The following is a 15,833-nucleotide window of genomic DNA, read 5'->3' as shown; positions in this document are numbered from 1 at the left end:
GGTGATGCCAGGCCCGTGGCCTCCCTGCCTTGCTGTGGGTCCCCAGCCCTGCTGCACCCACGGGTGCCACGTGGCCATGGGCTCCCCGTGGCCCCACGGCCGCTGCTGCTGGAGGGAGGCGCAGCCCTGCCCAGAGCGGGTGACAGGAGGCCGGGGGCTGTGCTGGGGTCCCCATCCCTGTGGCAGAGGGCAGGGTGTCCCCAGGCTGCACCCCGCCTGGGGGTTTGGGTCCCAGAGCTGCCCCCCACTGCTCCCCCGTGGCGAACGGCAAAGCCGGGAGTGGGTGCTGGGGGAGGGACGAATCCTGGCCACAGCCCCCGTCCCCAGCAAGCTGCTGCTCAGGGCAGCCTCGGCTGGAGGCTGCGCCCACGTCCCCGAGCCCACACGCAGTGACACCCCACCACCCCCTGCCCCACACCCCTCGGCCCACTCCCGTCTCACCAACGGTGCTTTGTGCCCCTCTCCCTGCTTTCCCCAGGGCTGGTCCCTTCTGTGGAGATGCTGGGGACCCTGGGGACGTTGGGGACCCTGGGGACCCTGGAGATGCTGGGGATGTTGGGGACCCTGGGGACGCTGGGGACCCTGGGGATGCTGGGGACCCTGGGGACACTCCCCACGTTTGCAGGGCCGGAGGACACGTTTCTCCCCTCTCCTGCGATTTCTGGCTGCTTCCCGTGGGCTGCACCACCACTTTTCCTGGCTGCAGAGCGGATCCGGAGCCCGTGGCTGTGTGCAAGCGGTGACCCCCGGCCCCTCGGCAGTTACCGGGGGGCCTGATTCAGCCTGACGGTAATGCTGGCCCCCAGCACCCCGAGCTCCTCCTGCCGCTCTCCCGTCCCCGTCACCCCCTCACGTCCCTTTCTGCCCTGCGCCCTGGCTCAGCAAGCAGCGGGGCAGGGATGCTGCGGCACGGCCTGGGCCGACCCCGCTCCCCTGGGACGAGCGAGGGGGCTCTGCCCTGCACCCCCTTGTCAGCCACCAGCACCCGAAACCTTCGTTTGGGTTTAAAACCCCTTGGAAGAGCCGGGTGATGGCGGGTTTGGATGTCCCCGTGCCCCGGCTCTGCCGTTCCCAGCCCTGAGCGGCCGAGGGAGCTGGGGCCACTGCTGGGGGAGGGGTGGCAGCAATGGGGCGCCCACTGTGCCCCCCGGCAGCGGGGGCCATGGGCAGAGAAGCCCGGTGTGCCCGTGTCCGTGTGCCGTGCCATGCCAGGCAGGGAGAGCGCTGGAAATGCTGCGGGGACGCAGCAACCGGGCACGTCAGGGGGAGCATCGTCCCACGTCCTCGGGGGGCTCAGCACCTCCCCCAGCCCTGCTGGGGGGCACTGATGGGGCTGGGGGTCCTGGCCACGCACACACCGCTGGCAGGCTCTGCCCCACTGCCGCTTCGCCCCGCAGCCCCAGATGGAGCAGGGATGCGGGCGCTCGGGGGGCCTGGGGGTGGGCAGAGCCCTCACCCCGGGGCACCTCTGTGTGAGCCGGGCATCGTGCTGCGAGCGGCCGGGTTTCAGCGGGGTGTTTGCCATCGGTTCCCTCGCTGGCGGAGCCTGCTGGCAGGTTTCCACGTGGCTCCTGGGGAAAACTCCCCACATTCCCACCTCGCAGGGAATTCCCCAGCGAGGCCTCCCTCGCACCCCCCCATGCCCGCACGGCTCCGCTGCGTTGCTCCACGCGTGGGGTCAGCCACCGTGCGGGGGGCTCTGCTGTGATGAGGGGCTCAGGCACGATAGGGGGGTTCTGTCGTGACGAGGGGTGAAGCCACGACATGGGGCGAAGCGCGGCGCCCAGGCAAGGGCCAGGAGAAGGCCTGGGGAGCGCGGGTGATTCAGCGCGGCCAGGGCAGGGTGCCGCCCGTTCCCGCACCCGTCGCTCCGGGCCCAGCAGCTGCAGGAAAGCCGTGTTTACCTTCCTGATCACCTGCATCACGCGTGGCCGTGGAGCTGCCGGCCCGGGCAGGGGCTCTGCGGCTCCGGCCCCCCGGCCCGGGCATCCCCCGTCACCCCACGCTCTGCCACTCTCCGGGCGATGCCGCCAGCCGGAGGGAGCGGCGGGGCTGGCCGGGGTCCCAGCGGGGCTCGGGGATGGGGTACCGGCCCCTCGGCACGCAGCCGCCGCCTGGGGACCGCTGGGCAGGGAGGGGGCAGGGACCCGGCTCTGCCTCCCCCCATCCCTCCGGGAGGCAGCGGGGGCCCGCGGGCCGTGCCGGGGGTGCAGCGCACCCCGCTCCTGTTCCACGCACCTGCCCCCAAAAGCGCTTTTTGGCGAGCGGGAGAGCGGAGCGGGGCTGCAGCCGCTGTTCTCAGCCCCCGCCCTCCCCCGGGGCCTCAGCCGGGAGGCAATTAAGCTAATTGAAATTTAGCAATTGATTCCCATGGCTGGAAGCCAGGCTGCCTCGGAGGAGAGGGCGAGCGCTGCCGGTCCCCAGCGGAGGGCGGGTGCGGGTCCCGGGGCAGGTCCCGGTGCGGGTCCCGGTGCGGGTCCCGGGGCAGATCCCGGTGCGGGTCCCGGGGCAGGTCCCGGTGCGGGCCGGGCCGAGGCACAGCGCTGGGTGCGGGTGAGGGGTGAGCCGTGAGCTCTGCCGGGATGGCCGGATCGGGCGCAGCTGGGCGGTGAAGCAGGACCCGGGGTCCTTCCCAGCGCCCCCGGGGCGGTGATCCCCGAGGGGGACGGGGTCTGCCCTTGCTGCGGGAGCCCGGGGGGCTCAGCCGTGTCCGCAGGGCAGCACGCCACCGGAGCAGGGACCGGTGGAGAGACCTGCTCCTGCTCCTCTGCCCCGTGCAGCGCCCCGAGCTGCACAGCCGAGGCGTGCCGGGGGTCCCACCGAGCCCCGGCCTCCCGCTCACCCCCGCGTGGGAAGGGGCGACCGGCCAGCGAGGGCTGCTCCCCCCCCCCCAGTACCCTGCATCAAGCAAACGGTAATTAGCCAGCGCCCCCTCCTCGCGCCCGGGGATGCGGGTTTGTCCCCGGGGCCGCAGCGGCTGGCGCTGCCCCGCATGGGGACCTTGCCTGGGGGCGAGCCCCGGCCGGGACCCCCCGGCACTGCCCGGGTTTGCTTTGGGGTGCCGGAGCCGCGCCGGGGGCCGCAGGGTGAATCCCCCCGGGGCAGCGGCGGTGAGCGCGGGCAGGGGGGCGGCGTGCGCAGTGCCGGGTGCCCGGTCCCGGTGCCCCCCGCCCGCAGCTCTGCCGCTGGTTTCGTGCCGGGGGCCCGGGGATCACCCGGCCGGGGCGATCCGGCAGAGCCCGGCGCGCCGCAGAACCCCCCCCCCCCGGGAGGCGCTGGGGGAGGCTGAGCCGCCTGGGCCGGGGCTGGACCCGCACCCCGCTCGGGGGGGGCTGTGCCCGCCGCCCCCCCGGCCCCCCGATCAGGTGCTGCCGCAAATCCCCCTGCCCGGGGACCGGCTGTTTGAAGCCTTTGTGTCCTGATAATGCAGAAGAATCCCAGCGATTTGGAGCACGCGGAGGCCCCCGGCCCCTCGGCCTGGGGAGGCGGCGGCGGGGGGAGCGGGCAGGGGAGGGGGCGCGGGTACCCCCGCCCTGGGGTCCGGACCCCGGCTCGGGCACCCCGGGGGTTCGGGGGGTGTCCTCGCCCCGGCAGCACGGGCAGCACGGCCCCCCGGGCCGGAGCAGGGGGCTGCCCGGGCCCCCTCCCCTGCTGAGCTCCGGCTGCCCGGCTCCAGGGGCAGCACCCCGGGGCACCCCGAGCCCCACCGCCTGCCACCCCCTGTGCCCCCCGGCACCGCCGGCAGCGGCTCCCCCCCCTCACCCCCGGTTCGGCGAGCTGCTTCCCCCGCGGGGGAACGCCGGGGCTGGTCTGACCTCCGCGGATTACATTCCTTAATTGTTTTAGAAGGGCCCATGTGATGTTTAACAACATGAACCTAAATTAGCCCCGGGAGAAGGTGCGTGCAGCCACACGTCCCCGGAGAGCGGCTCCGGCCTCGCTCATGGCCCGGCTGCAGCACGGGGGGGGGGGGGGGAACAGGGGGGTGCCGGGGTGCTGCCCCCCGGGGGACAGGGCTCCCGGGCAGCGTGGGGCAGGAGGGGCTGGCCCCGGGGGCACAGGGGGCACTGGGATGCACTGGGATGCACCGGGCTGCACTGGGATGCACTGGGCTTCCCTGCGCAGCCTTGGCCCTCGAGCCCGGGTTTGCCCCCCGAGCGTGGGGAGCAGCGAGCGGAGCTGGGGGGCTCTGCCCCCCCTCCCTGAGCAGGGCCGCAGGGCGCAGGACGGGGGTGTCGGGGTGCCCCTGGGGCCGGGCCCCGCTCCCCGGGGTGCCAGGCAGGAGGCACGCCGTGGGGCTTGGCAGGGCTGAGCGGGCGCGACGTGGCGCAGCGTGGCTCCCGGGGCCTGGCAGGGCCAGCGCCAGCTCCGCCTGGCCTGGCCCACGGCCGGGTCTGGGCACCGGGGCAGACGTGCTGGGGAGGGGGCTGGGGGGGTACCCCGACCCCCCACATCAGCCCCAGCCCAGATTCCCTGGATGGGCCCCCCAGCCCAGCTCCATCCCATATTGCCCGGATGGGTCCTCCAGTCCTATGCCAGCCCCCCCCCCCCGCCCCATCCCACCCCCAGCCCCCCAGGAGAGCCCCCCACCCCACCCCCAGCCCATCCCAGCCCCCCAGGTCAGCCCCCCCACCCCATCCCATCTCATCCCAGTGCCCCCCGGGACAGCTCCCCCGGCCCCATGCCGGCCCCCCCGGCCCGCTCCCCCAGCCCCGGCCCAGCCCGGTCCCGCTCCGGGGGGGCTCCGGGGGGGCTCCGGGGGCGGCGCTGGGGGAGCGGCGGGGCCGGGAGCGGCGGCGGGGCCGGGCCGGTGCCGGGAAGCGGGGCGGGGGGGGCGGTGCGGGGCCGGTGAAGGGCTGCCCCCGCCCGTGGCTCCTCCCGCGGCCGCTCGGCGGCTCCTCCTCGCCCGCCGCGCCGGGCCCGGCGATATTTAACCTGGGCCGGGCCGGGGAGCGGCAGCGCCGAGCGAGGCACGGACCCGACCTGAGCCCCGACCCCCGGCCCCCGCCCAGGTACGGCCGAGACCCCTCGGGACCCCCTGGGGACCCCGCACCGCCCCCCCGGGCTGTGGGCCGGGCCGGGGCAGGGAGGGACCGGGAGGGACCGGGCGGCACCGGAGCCCAGCCCCGAGCCCTTCTGTTCTCCCCGCAGCCGCTGCCCCGGCCCGGCCCCGCCATGAGAGCCCCGGCGCCGGTTGCGCTGGGTTGCATCAGCTTGGTGCTGTGTCTGCTGGAGCTGCCCGCCTGCCTGCCCCTGCCCGACGGCCGCTCGCCCAAGCGCAGGTGAGCCCGCACCCTGCCCCCCCCGGGACCCCGCACCCCTCTGCGGGGTGGCTCGGGCACCCTGCCTGCGCCTCTGCCTGCGCCCCTGCCTGCACCCCTGCGCGGGCAGCTCTGTGCCCCCCTGCCCACCCCCCGATGAGGGGCAGCTCTGTGCCCCCCTGCCCGCCCCCCTGCCCGGGACCCAGCCCCGCACCCTCCGAGGGGGCTCGGCCACCCCAAGCCCCCACGGGCCCAGCCCCACAGCCCTGCCCTGCGTGGGGGGCTCTGTGCCCACTGCTCGGCCGTGCCCGGGGGGCCGGGTGCTGCCCCCGCTGTGCAGCCCGTGTCCGTCTGTCCCGCCAGCCGCTCTCCCGTGGGCCCAGCCCGGCAGCGTGTCCGTGTGTCCGGCTGTCCCCGTGGAGGGGGCACACTGCCCCACACCGCAGCCCCTTGTGCTGGCGGCAGGTTGGGGGTGTGGGGGGGTACACGGCGCCCCAGAGAGCGGGGGCAGACGGGTGCTGCGTGGTGGGGTGTGCTGGGGTCCCCTGGGCTCCATCTCGCATGCGGACCCCAGCCCTGTCTTTGCTGTGTGTCCCGTGTCTGTCCCTTGTCCCTTGGGGACCGGGGGGGGGTGGCGGGAGTGGGGCGAGGGGTCCCCGGTGGGGATGGGGGGGCGGTGCATGGGGGGCAGGATGCGGCGTGCCCGGGACGGCGAGACCGGTCTGCGGGCTCGGGAGGGCACGGGGGCCGGAGTGGAAACTGCGTGGGTGTGCGTGCGCGGGTGTGCGAAGGTTGGACGAGGTTTCCATTCATGCCGTGATGGAGAGTGTGCGTGTGCAAGAACTCCCGGTGTGTGTGTGCCAAGGTGCGTGTGATTGCATGCGTGTGCAAGGTGAGGGGCAGCTGGGGGCCGCGGTGCCCGTGGAGGCTGCGGGGTGCTGGGATCTCCTGCCCGGACCCCCTGCTGAGGGGGTCCCCCGGGTCAGGACTGAACCTCCTGCGTGTGCGTGTGTGCATGCACAGGCTCTGCGGTGTGCGTGTGTGCGTGCGCAGGCTCTGCGGTGTGCGTGTTGGCGCTTGAGGAGCGGGTTTGGGCCGTGCCCGGCGCCGTGGGAAGCCTGCGCCTGGCTCCGGAGGGATCTGCGAGCGGCTCCTGCCTGCCTGGCAGCCGTCAGCGCAGCTCCCGGGGCGTGGGAGGGGGGGCCCTGCCCGGGCCGTGCGCGGGGCCACGTCCCGCTGCGGGGATGGATGGGGGGGCCGGGGCGCCCCGACCCTGGGCACAGGCTGGGCAGCCGATGGCACGGCCGCAGCTCGCTCTGCCGTGGGTCGTGGCGTGGGGGTCCCTGGGACAGGGGGCTGGAGGCGAGGGGGTCCTGGGGGGGGGGGGGGGGGGGTGGGAGAGCTCTGTGCTGCTGTGGGGGTGTCCTCAGACCCCCAGACCCCACCACACAGGTGCCTGGGGTCCGGGTGTCGGTGCCCGCAGCCGGGAGCGCGGGTGCCAGCTCTGCGCCGGTGGGAACGGGTGGGCAGCGGCGGGGGAAGCTGAAGGGGGCTGGGAGCTGCGCGGGAGCCACCTGCGGGAGCCGGGGGGTGCGGGGGGTGCCGGTGCTGGAGCAGCCGGTGGCAGCCCCGGGCTCGGCACGCATCCCGCAGCGTGTCCGGCGAGGCTCGCAAAGCCCCGGGCCCCGGCGCGGAAGCCAGATCGGCGGTGATCCCGCGGGATCCCACGCGCAGCCGGATGCGCTGGGAGCTCGGCCGAGGCGGGCGCTGCGCCGTGCCGGGGCGAAGCCGGGGCAGAAGCCAAACGTGGGGCGGGAGGGGAACTCCGCAGCCGTCCCGCTGGACGCCGGCACGGGGGGCTTCTTGGCTGGGGGCTGGCGGTGCCGGAGCTGCCTGGAAGAGAGCCGGCCGGGAAAGTCCCACGTGCCGCGGCCCAGGCAGCCCAGGACGGGAAGGCCGAGGCTGCCGGTGTTTCCGGGCACCGGCCGCCTCCTGTAAACACGTCCCGGGCCAGGAAGGGGCAGCGGGTGCTCGCCAGCCCCCCCAGCGCTTCCCGTCCCCGCAGAGCCGGAGGAATTTGGCCTCTGTCCCCGCTCCCGCGGCTCGTGGCCAAGCGGCGTCCGGCCTCGACCTGGCTGTGCCGTGCCGGGATGAGCCCTCGGGCACCGCTTCCCCCCGGCCCTGGGTGGGGGGACGGGGTGCACGGGGGGCGCTGAGGTGTGTGTCCGGGGCTGCGTGTGCACACCGGCACACCCGTGCTGCCCGGGGTCACGCTGTGGGTGTGCACGCGTGCGGGGCTGGGGGAGCGTGGTGTGAGCGTGTGTGTGTGCACTGGGGTGTGGGCGTACCTGCGTGTGTGCAGGGGCTATAGAGCGTGTGCGTGTGCTGGGACACGCGTGTGCCTGTGCGTGTGTACAGGGGTCACCGCATGCGTGTGTGTCTGCACGCACACCGGGCTGTGGGTGGACCATGTGTGTACATGGGTTATAGGGCGAGCGAGTGTGCGTGCGTGTGTGCATGCTGGGACATGTGTGTGTTCACGGGTAGCAAAGGGGGTGTGCATGCAGGGACACGCGTGTGCAGGGGGCTGCGGGGGCTCTGGCCGGGGGTGCAGCAGCGGGTGCTGGTGCGGGGTGCCACCGTGTGTGCCCGTGCGCAGGCAGGGCCGGTGCGGGCAGCAGAGGGGGTCCCGCCAGTGCCACCACGTGCCACCCCCGCAGCCACGTGCCACCCCCCAGCCGCCCCGGCACTGCGGATTCCTCCTGGGCAGCGACCCGGGGCGGCTGCGGACGGCAGAGCCCTGCGGCCACTGCGGCAGGTGCCCCCCTGCAGGTGTGGGGTCACCGGCTCCTCCGTTTGTGCACCCCGGGGGCACCCTTGGGGGGGTGGCAGGGTCAGCGCCCCCCGGAGCTCGGGGACCCCAGGGACCCGCCTGGCCCCGGTGCTGCCTGCGCTTGTGGGTCGGCAGCGGGCTCGGCGTGGGGCTGGCGGGGGTGTGGGGCGTGTGGCGGGGCTGCCGGCAGCGGTCACGCGGTGCCGTGGGGGGTGGTGGGGTCCTCTCTGCCCGGGGGGACGGGGGTGTCCCAGCCCCCCTGGTTTGGGGTGGGAAGGGGCTGGTCCGGGGCTGTGGCAGGCAGCTCCTGCTGCCGCGGCGTGACGCTGGAGCGTGGAGGACGTGTGCGGCTGCAGGTAGCAGCTCCCCTCCCCTGGCTGCTGCCACCGCCGCCTCCTCGTCCTGGGCAGAGCCGGGCAGAGGGACCGGGGGGGGGCGGGTGAGGTGCCCCCGGCACAGCCAGCCCCCCTGTACCCCTGCTGTCACGGTGCCACGCAGACCCCCTGCCCGGGGCGCCGCGGCTCTGCCCGCCGCTGCCTGCTGAGCGTTGCCCCCTCCCGCTGACCCCGCTGCCGCTCTCTTGCAGGGAGCCCCCGGACCGGAGACCCTTCCCGGCCTCGCTCCTTGGGAAGCACCCGGCACCGCAGCAACCCGCCCTGCTGCAGCCCGCCGGCGGCTCCCGCCACAGGCCGCTCGTCCCGCGCCACGGCCCGAAGCTCGTCCCGCGCCACGGCCCCCGCCCGGCCCCCCGGCACAGACTGCTCATCCCACGGCACCGCCCCAAGTTCGTCCCCCGGCACGGACCCCGGCACGGTGCCCTCCTGGCCCCCCGGCACAGCCGCCGCCTCGTGCTGCGGCACGGCCCCCGGCACGCGCGAGGCCGCCGACACGCGTCGGGACGGCTGCAGCACGCGCAGCTGCTGCGGGTGGGCTGCGTGCTGGGCACCTGCCAGGTGCAGAACCTGAGCCACCGCCTCTGGCAGCTCATGGGCCAGTCGGGCCGCCAGGACTCGTCCCCCATGAACCCCAACAGCCCCCACAGCTACGGGTGAGGGGGGGGGGCACCACGCCGGACCGCCTGGCCCCGCGCCCCCCCGCCCTGCCCCGCGGGACCCCCCACTAAAGCGCTTCCAGAGTCAGACGTGGCTGGGCTCCCTCTGCACCTTTCTGGGGGTGCCCGGTGCCCCCTCCCGGGGCAGAGCCCGGCTCCGGCCACGGCCCCACCAGGGACGGGGGGCCCGTGGGAGCACCCCACGCTGTCGCCAGCCGGCGCCCCGTGGAGCAGAGAGGACCACGGGCTGGGGAGCTGGTGGCCCGCGGTGGCCGGCGGTGGCCCGCCCGGCCGGGGTGTTGATGGCGGGTCCAAGGGGCGGCGGGGGATCGTGCTGACCACAGCAGCGCCGGCGCCTTGTGCAAGAGCGTGGGGCCGAGCCCCTGGCCGTGCTCCCGCCTGACTCAGCAGCTCAGCACCCTGCCACGGCACGCACGGCCATGGGTGGGGTGAGCCTCGCTGCAGCACCCCCATAGCACCCCACTGCACCCCCCTCGCCCCACCCCAGACCCCTCCTGCGCCCATCCGGGGCGGCACAGCTACGTGGGTGGGGGTCCCGCAGGGTGCGCGGACCCCGCTCCAGCCCAGCTCGCCCAGGCAGGGTGGGGGCACGGGGCACCCCCCCACACCTTCCCCACTCGGGGGTCCCAGGTCAGGCTCAGCATCTCAGGGGGTCCCTTCCCAGGTCAGAGGCCAGGGTGCCTGGGGGTCCCGTCCTCCCTGGAGAGGATGCTGTCCCCTTCCCCTGGCTCCTCCCCGTACGGCCCACAGCCCTGCGGTGAGACGGGGAGTGGGTGCTGGTGGGTGCTGGCGGGGTGGCGAGCCGTCCCCAAGCACAGGGGGGCAGAGGAAAGGCCAGGGTCCCGCACCCCAGTCCTGCCCTGTCCCCTCCCATTCCTGTCCCTGCCTCTGTCCCCTCCTGTCCCCCGGCGCGGCCTCGGGCATGACCTGGGTGGGCTGGGGATGGCCCCTGGCCCCACCGGTGACAAGTTGTGCCCCCACGGCCTCAGTGAGGGCTGGGACTGGGGGGTGGCCTGCAGACACGAGGGGACCCCAGCTATCCCCGTCACCCCATGCCGTGACACCCCAGGAGTGCCGGTGTCACCCCAAAGGAGCTGCCACCCCCGTGGCCTGGTGGGATGGGGACGTGCGGCCCCAGTCACTGGCCTGGCCCCCCCACCCCCAGCCTGGGCTGCCCCCCAGCCCTGGCGCAGGGACGGGCAGCTGGGGGGGGTGGGGGGTGATGACGCAGATCCAGCCGCCCATGGGGAGGGCAGGGAGCCCAGCCCGCCGGCGGCTTGCTCCTTCCTGCCAGCACCCTTGTCCCCTCCTGCCAGGAGCACCCCTGTCCCCCCAGGAGCACCCCAGCCCCCCACAACACCCCCAGCCCCAGGAGCACCCAGACTGCAGCAGCACTGGGTGAGGGTGGGGGGGGAGCACCCAGGGGTGCTGGTCCTGGCACTTGCTCGAGCCGGCTGACGGGGCAGGATGGGGCCAGGCCAGGACGGGGTGTCCGTGGCTGTCACGGGACGTTCCTGGGCTCCTCTCCCTGGTGCGGGCAGGGGCCGATCCCGGCATCGCCCTGAGCCCGCGGAGCTGCAGCTCTGGGCAGCCCCGGCTGCAGGCAGCTCTGCCCGCAGCCCCCAGCGCTGCCCATTTGGCAAAGGGGTGAGGGACCCAGCGCCGTGGGACACGGGCCCCTTGCCTGGCCAAGGCCTTCACCCCCCCCCATCCCTTGGGTGCCCCCAGGCGCAGAGGGGCCGCGCTGAGCCCCACGGGTGCCTGGGCCGGATCCTGCCCTGCGGCAGCACTGGAGCTGGGCTGGGCGGATGGCGCAGCGCAGAGGACTCCCCTTCTTTTTTCAAGCGACAATCTGATTTTGTGCAGAATAAACTGTGTGAGGAGGGGGTCACGTCTGGTGCCCGGATCGGCAGCGTTCCTGTGGGAGTGGGGCACGGAGTGTGGGTGGGGGGGGGGAGCACAGGGCTGGGGCACCCAGGTCCCACGGCCACCGGTGACGGAAGGTGAGTGGCACCAGCTGTTTCATGCAGCGCAGCCGGGCCAGCAGCACAGCACCCAGCCAGCACCCACGCTCAGCCAGCACCCGCAGCCGCGTGGGGCCGTGGGTCTGGGCAGGAGGAGGAGGAGGAGGAGGGTGAGGAGGAGGAAGCTAAAGGGGAGACGTGGGAGGGTGCAGGGACCGTGCCGGGGCGGGGGGATGTGTGTGTGCACCCCCAGTACCAGCAGCTGCTGGGCACAGCAGGGCCCCTGCCCACGGACGCTCTGCCCACGGACGCTCTGCCCACGGACACGCTGCCCACGGACACGCTGCCCGCCGCTGCCCGCTCCTGCCTCTGCCCCGGCGCGCAGGGACCCACGAGCGACCACGGCACAGCACGACCCTGCCTCTGTGCCCACGGGCGTGCACCGCCCCCTGCCCCGTTGTCACCCCGCCAGCCCCCCCGCCCCCCCCGGGTTCGGCACCAGAGCGGGGGCAGCCGGTGCCCGCCCCCCCCCCGGGAGCGCTGGTGGCCCCGGGGCTCTCGGTGGCCGCACGGCGATGGCCGCGCCGCGGCGGTGCCCCCCCCCCCCCCAGCTGCTCCCCGCGATCCCGCCCCCCCCCCCCCGCCGCCCGCAGCCCCTCGCCGTGCGTCGGGGCGCCAGGTCCGGCCCCGCTCCCTGTGTCCCGACGGGGGGGGTGGGGGGAGGGATCGTCCCTTCGCCCCCGCGAGGGGCCCGGCAGCCCGGGGCCACCCGTGGCCGTGGCTCCCCAGCCCGGGGGGGGGGGGGGGGCTGCAGCGTGGGGCACCCCGGGTCGGGCTCCCCCCAGCCCCTGGAGCAGCGTCCCCGGTGCCGCGCTCAAACATTAACCGGGGCCGGTTAACTGGTGACCGATTGCCCCCACGCTGCCCGCGCCGCCCCCCGCGGGGATAAAGCTGGGGGGGGTCCCACGGCCGCCCCACAGCCCCCCGCCCCGCGCCACGGCCGCCATGAGGAGCCTCCGGGCGGTGAGTACCGGCCCGTGGGACCGGGGGCCCCGCACCCCTCGGGGGCAGCCCCCCGCACGGCACCCCACGCCCCGTGGGGGCAGCCCCCCGCACGGCACCCCGCACCTCGGGGTCATCTCCCCCCACGCGGGGGTGCAGGCCCTCCCAGGCGCACACAGCCACACGTGCAGGCCATGGGGCACAGCCCCCCCAGAATTGCCCCCCGTGGGGTCTGTGCCCACAGGCAGAAGCCCTCGGGGCCCCCCCACCCCAGCTCTGCGCAGGGGGGGGGCCCGCACAGCTCAGCACCGGGGCTGTGGCCTTTTGGGGGGTGGAGGAGATCCCCGGGGCCCTCCCTGCGGTGGGGGTGCCAGTCCCACGGGGACACCACCCCACGTGGGTCCCAGCCCACTCACTGTCCCTGCCCCACGTCCATCCCGGCCCCACGGGGGACCCAGCCCCACGGCAACACTCGTTCCTCGGCAGGTGACATGCCACGAGGGGTGGGGGGGGCTGCTCACCCCCGAGGGGCTGCGGGGTGTCGTGCAGCACCCACAGGCCTCGCTCCAGGGGCTGCAGGGGGCCGAGGCAGCGACTCCTGGGACCCAAACCAGCACCCCCCGCTCTGCACCCCGCCGGGGCGGCCCTCGCTCCGCACCGGGAATGGGGCAGGGGGCTGCACTGTGTGGTGCTGTGCAGTGGTGTGCAACGCTGTGCAAGGCTGTGCAAGGCTGTGCAGCGCTGCGTGATGCTGTCCAGTGGTGTGCAACGCTGTGCAAGGCTGTGCAAGGCTGTGCAGCGCTGCGTGATGCTGTACAGTGGTGTGCAACGCTGTGAAAGGCTGTGCAAGGCTGTGTGATGCTGTGCAGCACTGTGCAACGCTGTGCAAGGCTGTGCAAGGCTGTGTGATGCTGTGCAGCACTGTGCAACGCTGTGCAAGGCTGTGCAAGGCTGTGCAGCGCTGTGTGATGCTGTGCAGTGGTGTGCAACGCTGTGCGATGCTGTATGATGCTGTGCAGCGCTGTGCAACGCTGTGCAAGGCTGTGCAAGGCTGTGCGATGCTGTATGATGCTGTGCAGCGCTGTGCAACACTGTGCAAGGCTGTGCAACACTGTGTGATGCTGTACAGTGGTGTGCAACGCTGTGCGATGCTGTGCGATGCTGTGCAGCACCGCACGATGCCATGCAGTGCTGTATGATGCTGTGGCGTGCAACACCGCGCTGTGCTGTGCAATGCCGTGCAATACAGTGCAACGCTGTGCGATGCCGTGCAGCACCGTGCGATGCCGTGCACTGCTGTGCAGCACCGTGCGATGCCGCGCGCTCAGGGCTTTCCTTTGGAGATGCCGCGGTCTCAACCTCCAGAACACGCTGCCCGGGGTGTTCTCGCTCTCTGCGCACGGCTGCGGGGCCGGGGGCAGGATCCGTCCCCACTGACCGGGCCCGGCCCTTCTCGCCCAGGACGCTGACCCCTCCGAGGAGCCCGAGTCCGGCAGCGCCAAGTCCGAGTACCGGAACTACACGGTGAGCCCGGCAGGGCCGGTCGTGCTGCCGCTGGGGCGGGCGGTGACCCCGAGGCGGTGAGGACCCCCCCGCTCCAGGCAGGGCGTGGGGGGGACCCCGTGGTACGAGGCCACGCCGGGGGTCCAGCCGTGCTGGGGGGCTCATCCTGCTGCTGGAGAGGCCGGAGGAGCCCGGTGGGAGCTCTGCTGCCCCAGGCTGGGAGGGACGCTGGGGGGGCTCCCCCCAGCCCCAGAGCCCCCCCGAGCCCGACGCTGCGCTGCAGGAGGGGAAGCTGCTGGACCGCGTCTACAACACCTACCTGCTGATGCACACCCACCAGACCGTTGACTTCGTCCGGAAGAAGGTGCGAGCCCCCCAGGTTGCCCTGGCCCCCCCCGGGGCCCACCCACAGCGGGGGGATGCCACGGCCCCCCCACCCCAGCGCCCCATCCCGGCCTGCTCGGGGGGCACGTGCTGTGCCCCGCTCCCCACGCGGCTCTGGGGAGGGTCCGGGGGGGGTTCGGGGCAGCAGCGCGGGCGGGGGGGGGGGGGGGTCACGGTCGCCAGCCCCCGCCGTGTCCCCAGAGCGCCGAGTACGGGACGTGCGCCCTGCGCAGGATGAGTGCCATGGAGGCGCTGGAGCTGCTGGACCAGCTGGTGGATGAGTCGGACCCGGACGTGGACTTCCCCAACTCCTACCACGCCTACCAAACGGCCGAGGGCATCCGCCGCGCCCACCCCGACAAAGGTAGGGCCGGTGCCCCCCACCCCGACATGGAGCCCGTGTGGGGTCGCATCCCACAGGGGGTGACGGCCCCGCTCGCCCCCAGACTGGTTCCACCTCGTGGGGCTGCTGCACGACCTGGGGAAGGTCCTGGCGCTCTTCGGGGAGCCCCAGGTGAGCGGGACGGCGGGGAGGGGGGGGCCGGGGCACAGGGGATCCCACCGGCCAGGGGCCCCTCCCTGGGGACCCCCCCGGCCGGACGCCTGTCGCACCCCTCCACAGTGGGCCGTGGTGGGGGACACCTTCCCCGTGGGCTGCAAGGTGCAGAAGTCGGTGGTCTTCAGGGACTCCACCTTCCACGACAACCCTGACACCAGAGACCCCCTGTACAGGTGAGGCCGGACCCTGGCGGGGCGCTGTGGGGGGCCACGGCCCACGTCGCAGCCGGGGAAGGGGCTGGGGGTGCCGGGGGTGCCGGCAGGGGCCCAGCCCTGAGCCCCCACCCCACCCCCAGCACCGAATACGGGATGTACCGGCCCCGCTGCGGCCTGGAGAATGTCCTCATGTCCTGGGGACACGACGGTAAGGGCCGGGGGGCTGGGGGGGTTCCTCCTGGGGGCAGGGCCCCTCACCCCCAAACAGGACACCGACGCCCTGGGGTGGCTGCGCCCGGCCCCTTTGCTGGGGGATTCGGGGCTGGAGCCCTTGGCATGGGGCGGGGGGGGCAGCGGCTCTCAGGGGGGGCCTGTCCCACATGGGGGTCCAGCCCGGCGGCTGGGTCCCGTTGCCGCACGCCCCCCTCTCTCCCCAGAGTACATGTACAGAGTCATGAAGTTCAACAACTTCGCCCTGCCCAAGGAGGTAAGGGCTGGGGGGCGCATGGGGCCGGCCCCGTGGGGCGGGGGGCACCCCAGCCTGGCACGTCCCCGTCCCCCCCCAGGCGTTCTACATGGTCCGCTTCCACTCCTTCTACCCCTGGCACGCGCACGGGGACTACCTGCACCTCTGCACCGAGGAGGACCTCCGCATGCTGCCCTGGGTCAGGGAGCTCAAGTGCGTGCCAGGGGGGCTGGGGGGGCCCGGGGGGTGCGTGGGGGAGCAGCCCCGCACTGACCCACCCTCGCTCCCGCAGCAAGTTCGACCTCTACACCAAGCAGGAGGAGCTGCCCGACGTGCAGCAGCTCCGGGGCTACTACCAGTCCCTGATCGACAAGTACTGCCCCGGGCAGCTCTGCTGGTGAGCGGGACCCCCGCCCGCCCCACCGAGACCCCCGCCTGCCCCACCGCCCCCTGCACAGCACCCAGCACCCCCCGCTCGACCCCAGCCCCACGGCACAGCCTCTGCCAGAGCAGCCGCCTCGCGCTGGGGGGGCACCAGGACTATCTAATAAACCTGCTCGTCACGCAGCCCCGCTGCCAGTCGCTCCCTGCGCAGCCCCCAGCCCCACGGGGGCAGGGACCACCAACCCCTGGG

General features: G+C 74.3%; 2 protein-coding genes across 2 annotated transcripts; both read left to right on the top strand.

The window, feature by feature from the left end:
* Window positions 1-4,906: 4,906 nt before the first annotated feature.
* Window positions 4,907-11,054, top strand: ADM2 (adrenomedullin 2). Its single transcript, XM_054813537.1, has 3 exons — window positions 4,907-5,003; window positions 5,150-5,282; window positions 8,681-11,054. Exons 2-3 carry the CDS (start codon window positions 5,176-5,178, stop codon window positions 9,144-9,146), a joined length of 573 nt encoding a protein of 190 aa, XP_054669512.1. The 5' UTR covers window positions 4,907-5,003; window positions 5,150-5,175; the 3' UTR covers window positions 9,147-11,054.
* Window positions 11,055-12,030: 976 nt separating this feature from the next.
* Window positions 12,031-15,764, top strand: MIOX (myo-inositol oxygenase). The gene is made up of 10 exons (XM_054844438.1): window positions 12,031-12,153; window positions 13,594-13,656; window positions 13,919-13,999; window positions 14,221-14,383; window positions 14,466-14,533; window positions 14,642-14,751; window positions 14,874-14,941; window positions 15,171-15,220; window positions 15,300-15,412; window positions 15,492-15,764. Exons 1-10 carry the CDS (start codon window positions 12,136-12,138, stop codon window positions 15,598-15,600), a joined length of 843 nt encoding a protein of 280 aa, XP_054700413.1. The 5' UTR covers window positions 12,031-12,135; the 3' UTR covers window positions 15,601-15,764.
* Window positions 15,765-15,833: the final 69 nt, after the last annotated feature.

The sequence above is a fragment of the Grus americana genome, chromosome 1 (genome assembly GCF_028858705.1).
Source record: "Grus americana isolate bGruAme1 chromosome 1, bGruAme1.mat, whole genome shotgun sequence".
Classification (NCBI taxonomy): Eukaryota; Metazoa; Chordata; class Aves; order Gruiformes; family Gruidae; genus Grus; species Grus americana.
Note: the sequence above shows the minus strand (reverse complement) of the source record. Positions and strands in the feature narration are given on the sequence as shown.

Bases quoted from the DNA above. Each gene is read 5' to 3' on its own strand.
- ADM2 (XM_054813537.1), top strand. From the start codon at position 5,176: ATGAGAGCCCCGGCGCCGGTTGCGCTGGGTTGCATCAGCTTGGTGCTG. The intron at 5,283-8,680 runs GTGAGCCCGCAC...GCTCTCTTGCAG, and splicing joins GGCCGCTCGCCCAAGCGCAG to GGAGCCCCCGGACCGGAGAC.
- MIOX (XM_054844438.1), top strand. The intron at 14,384-14,465 runs GTAGGGCCGGTG...GCTCGCCCCCAG, and splicing joins CCGCGCCCACCCCGACAAAG to ACTGGTTCCACCTCGTGGGG. The intron at 14,752-14,873 runs GTGAGGCCGGAC...CCCCACCCCCAG, and splicing joins ACCAGAGACCCCCTGTACAG to CACCGAATACGGGATGTACC.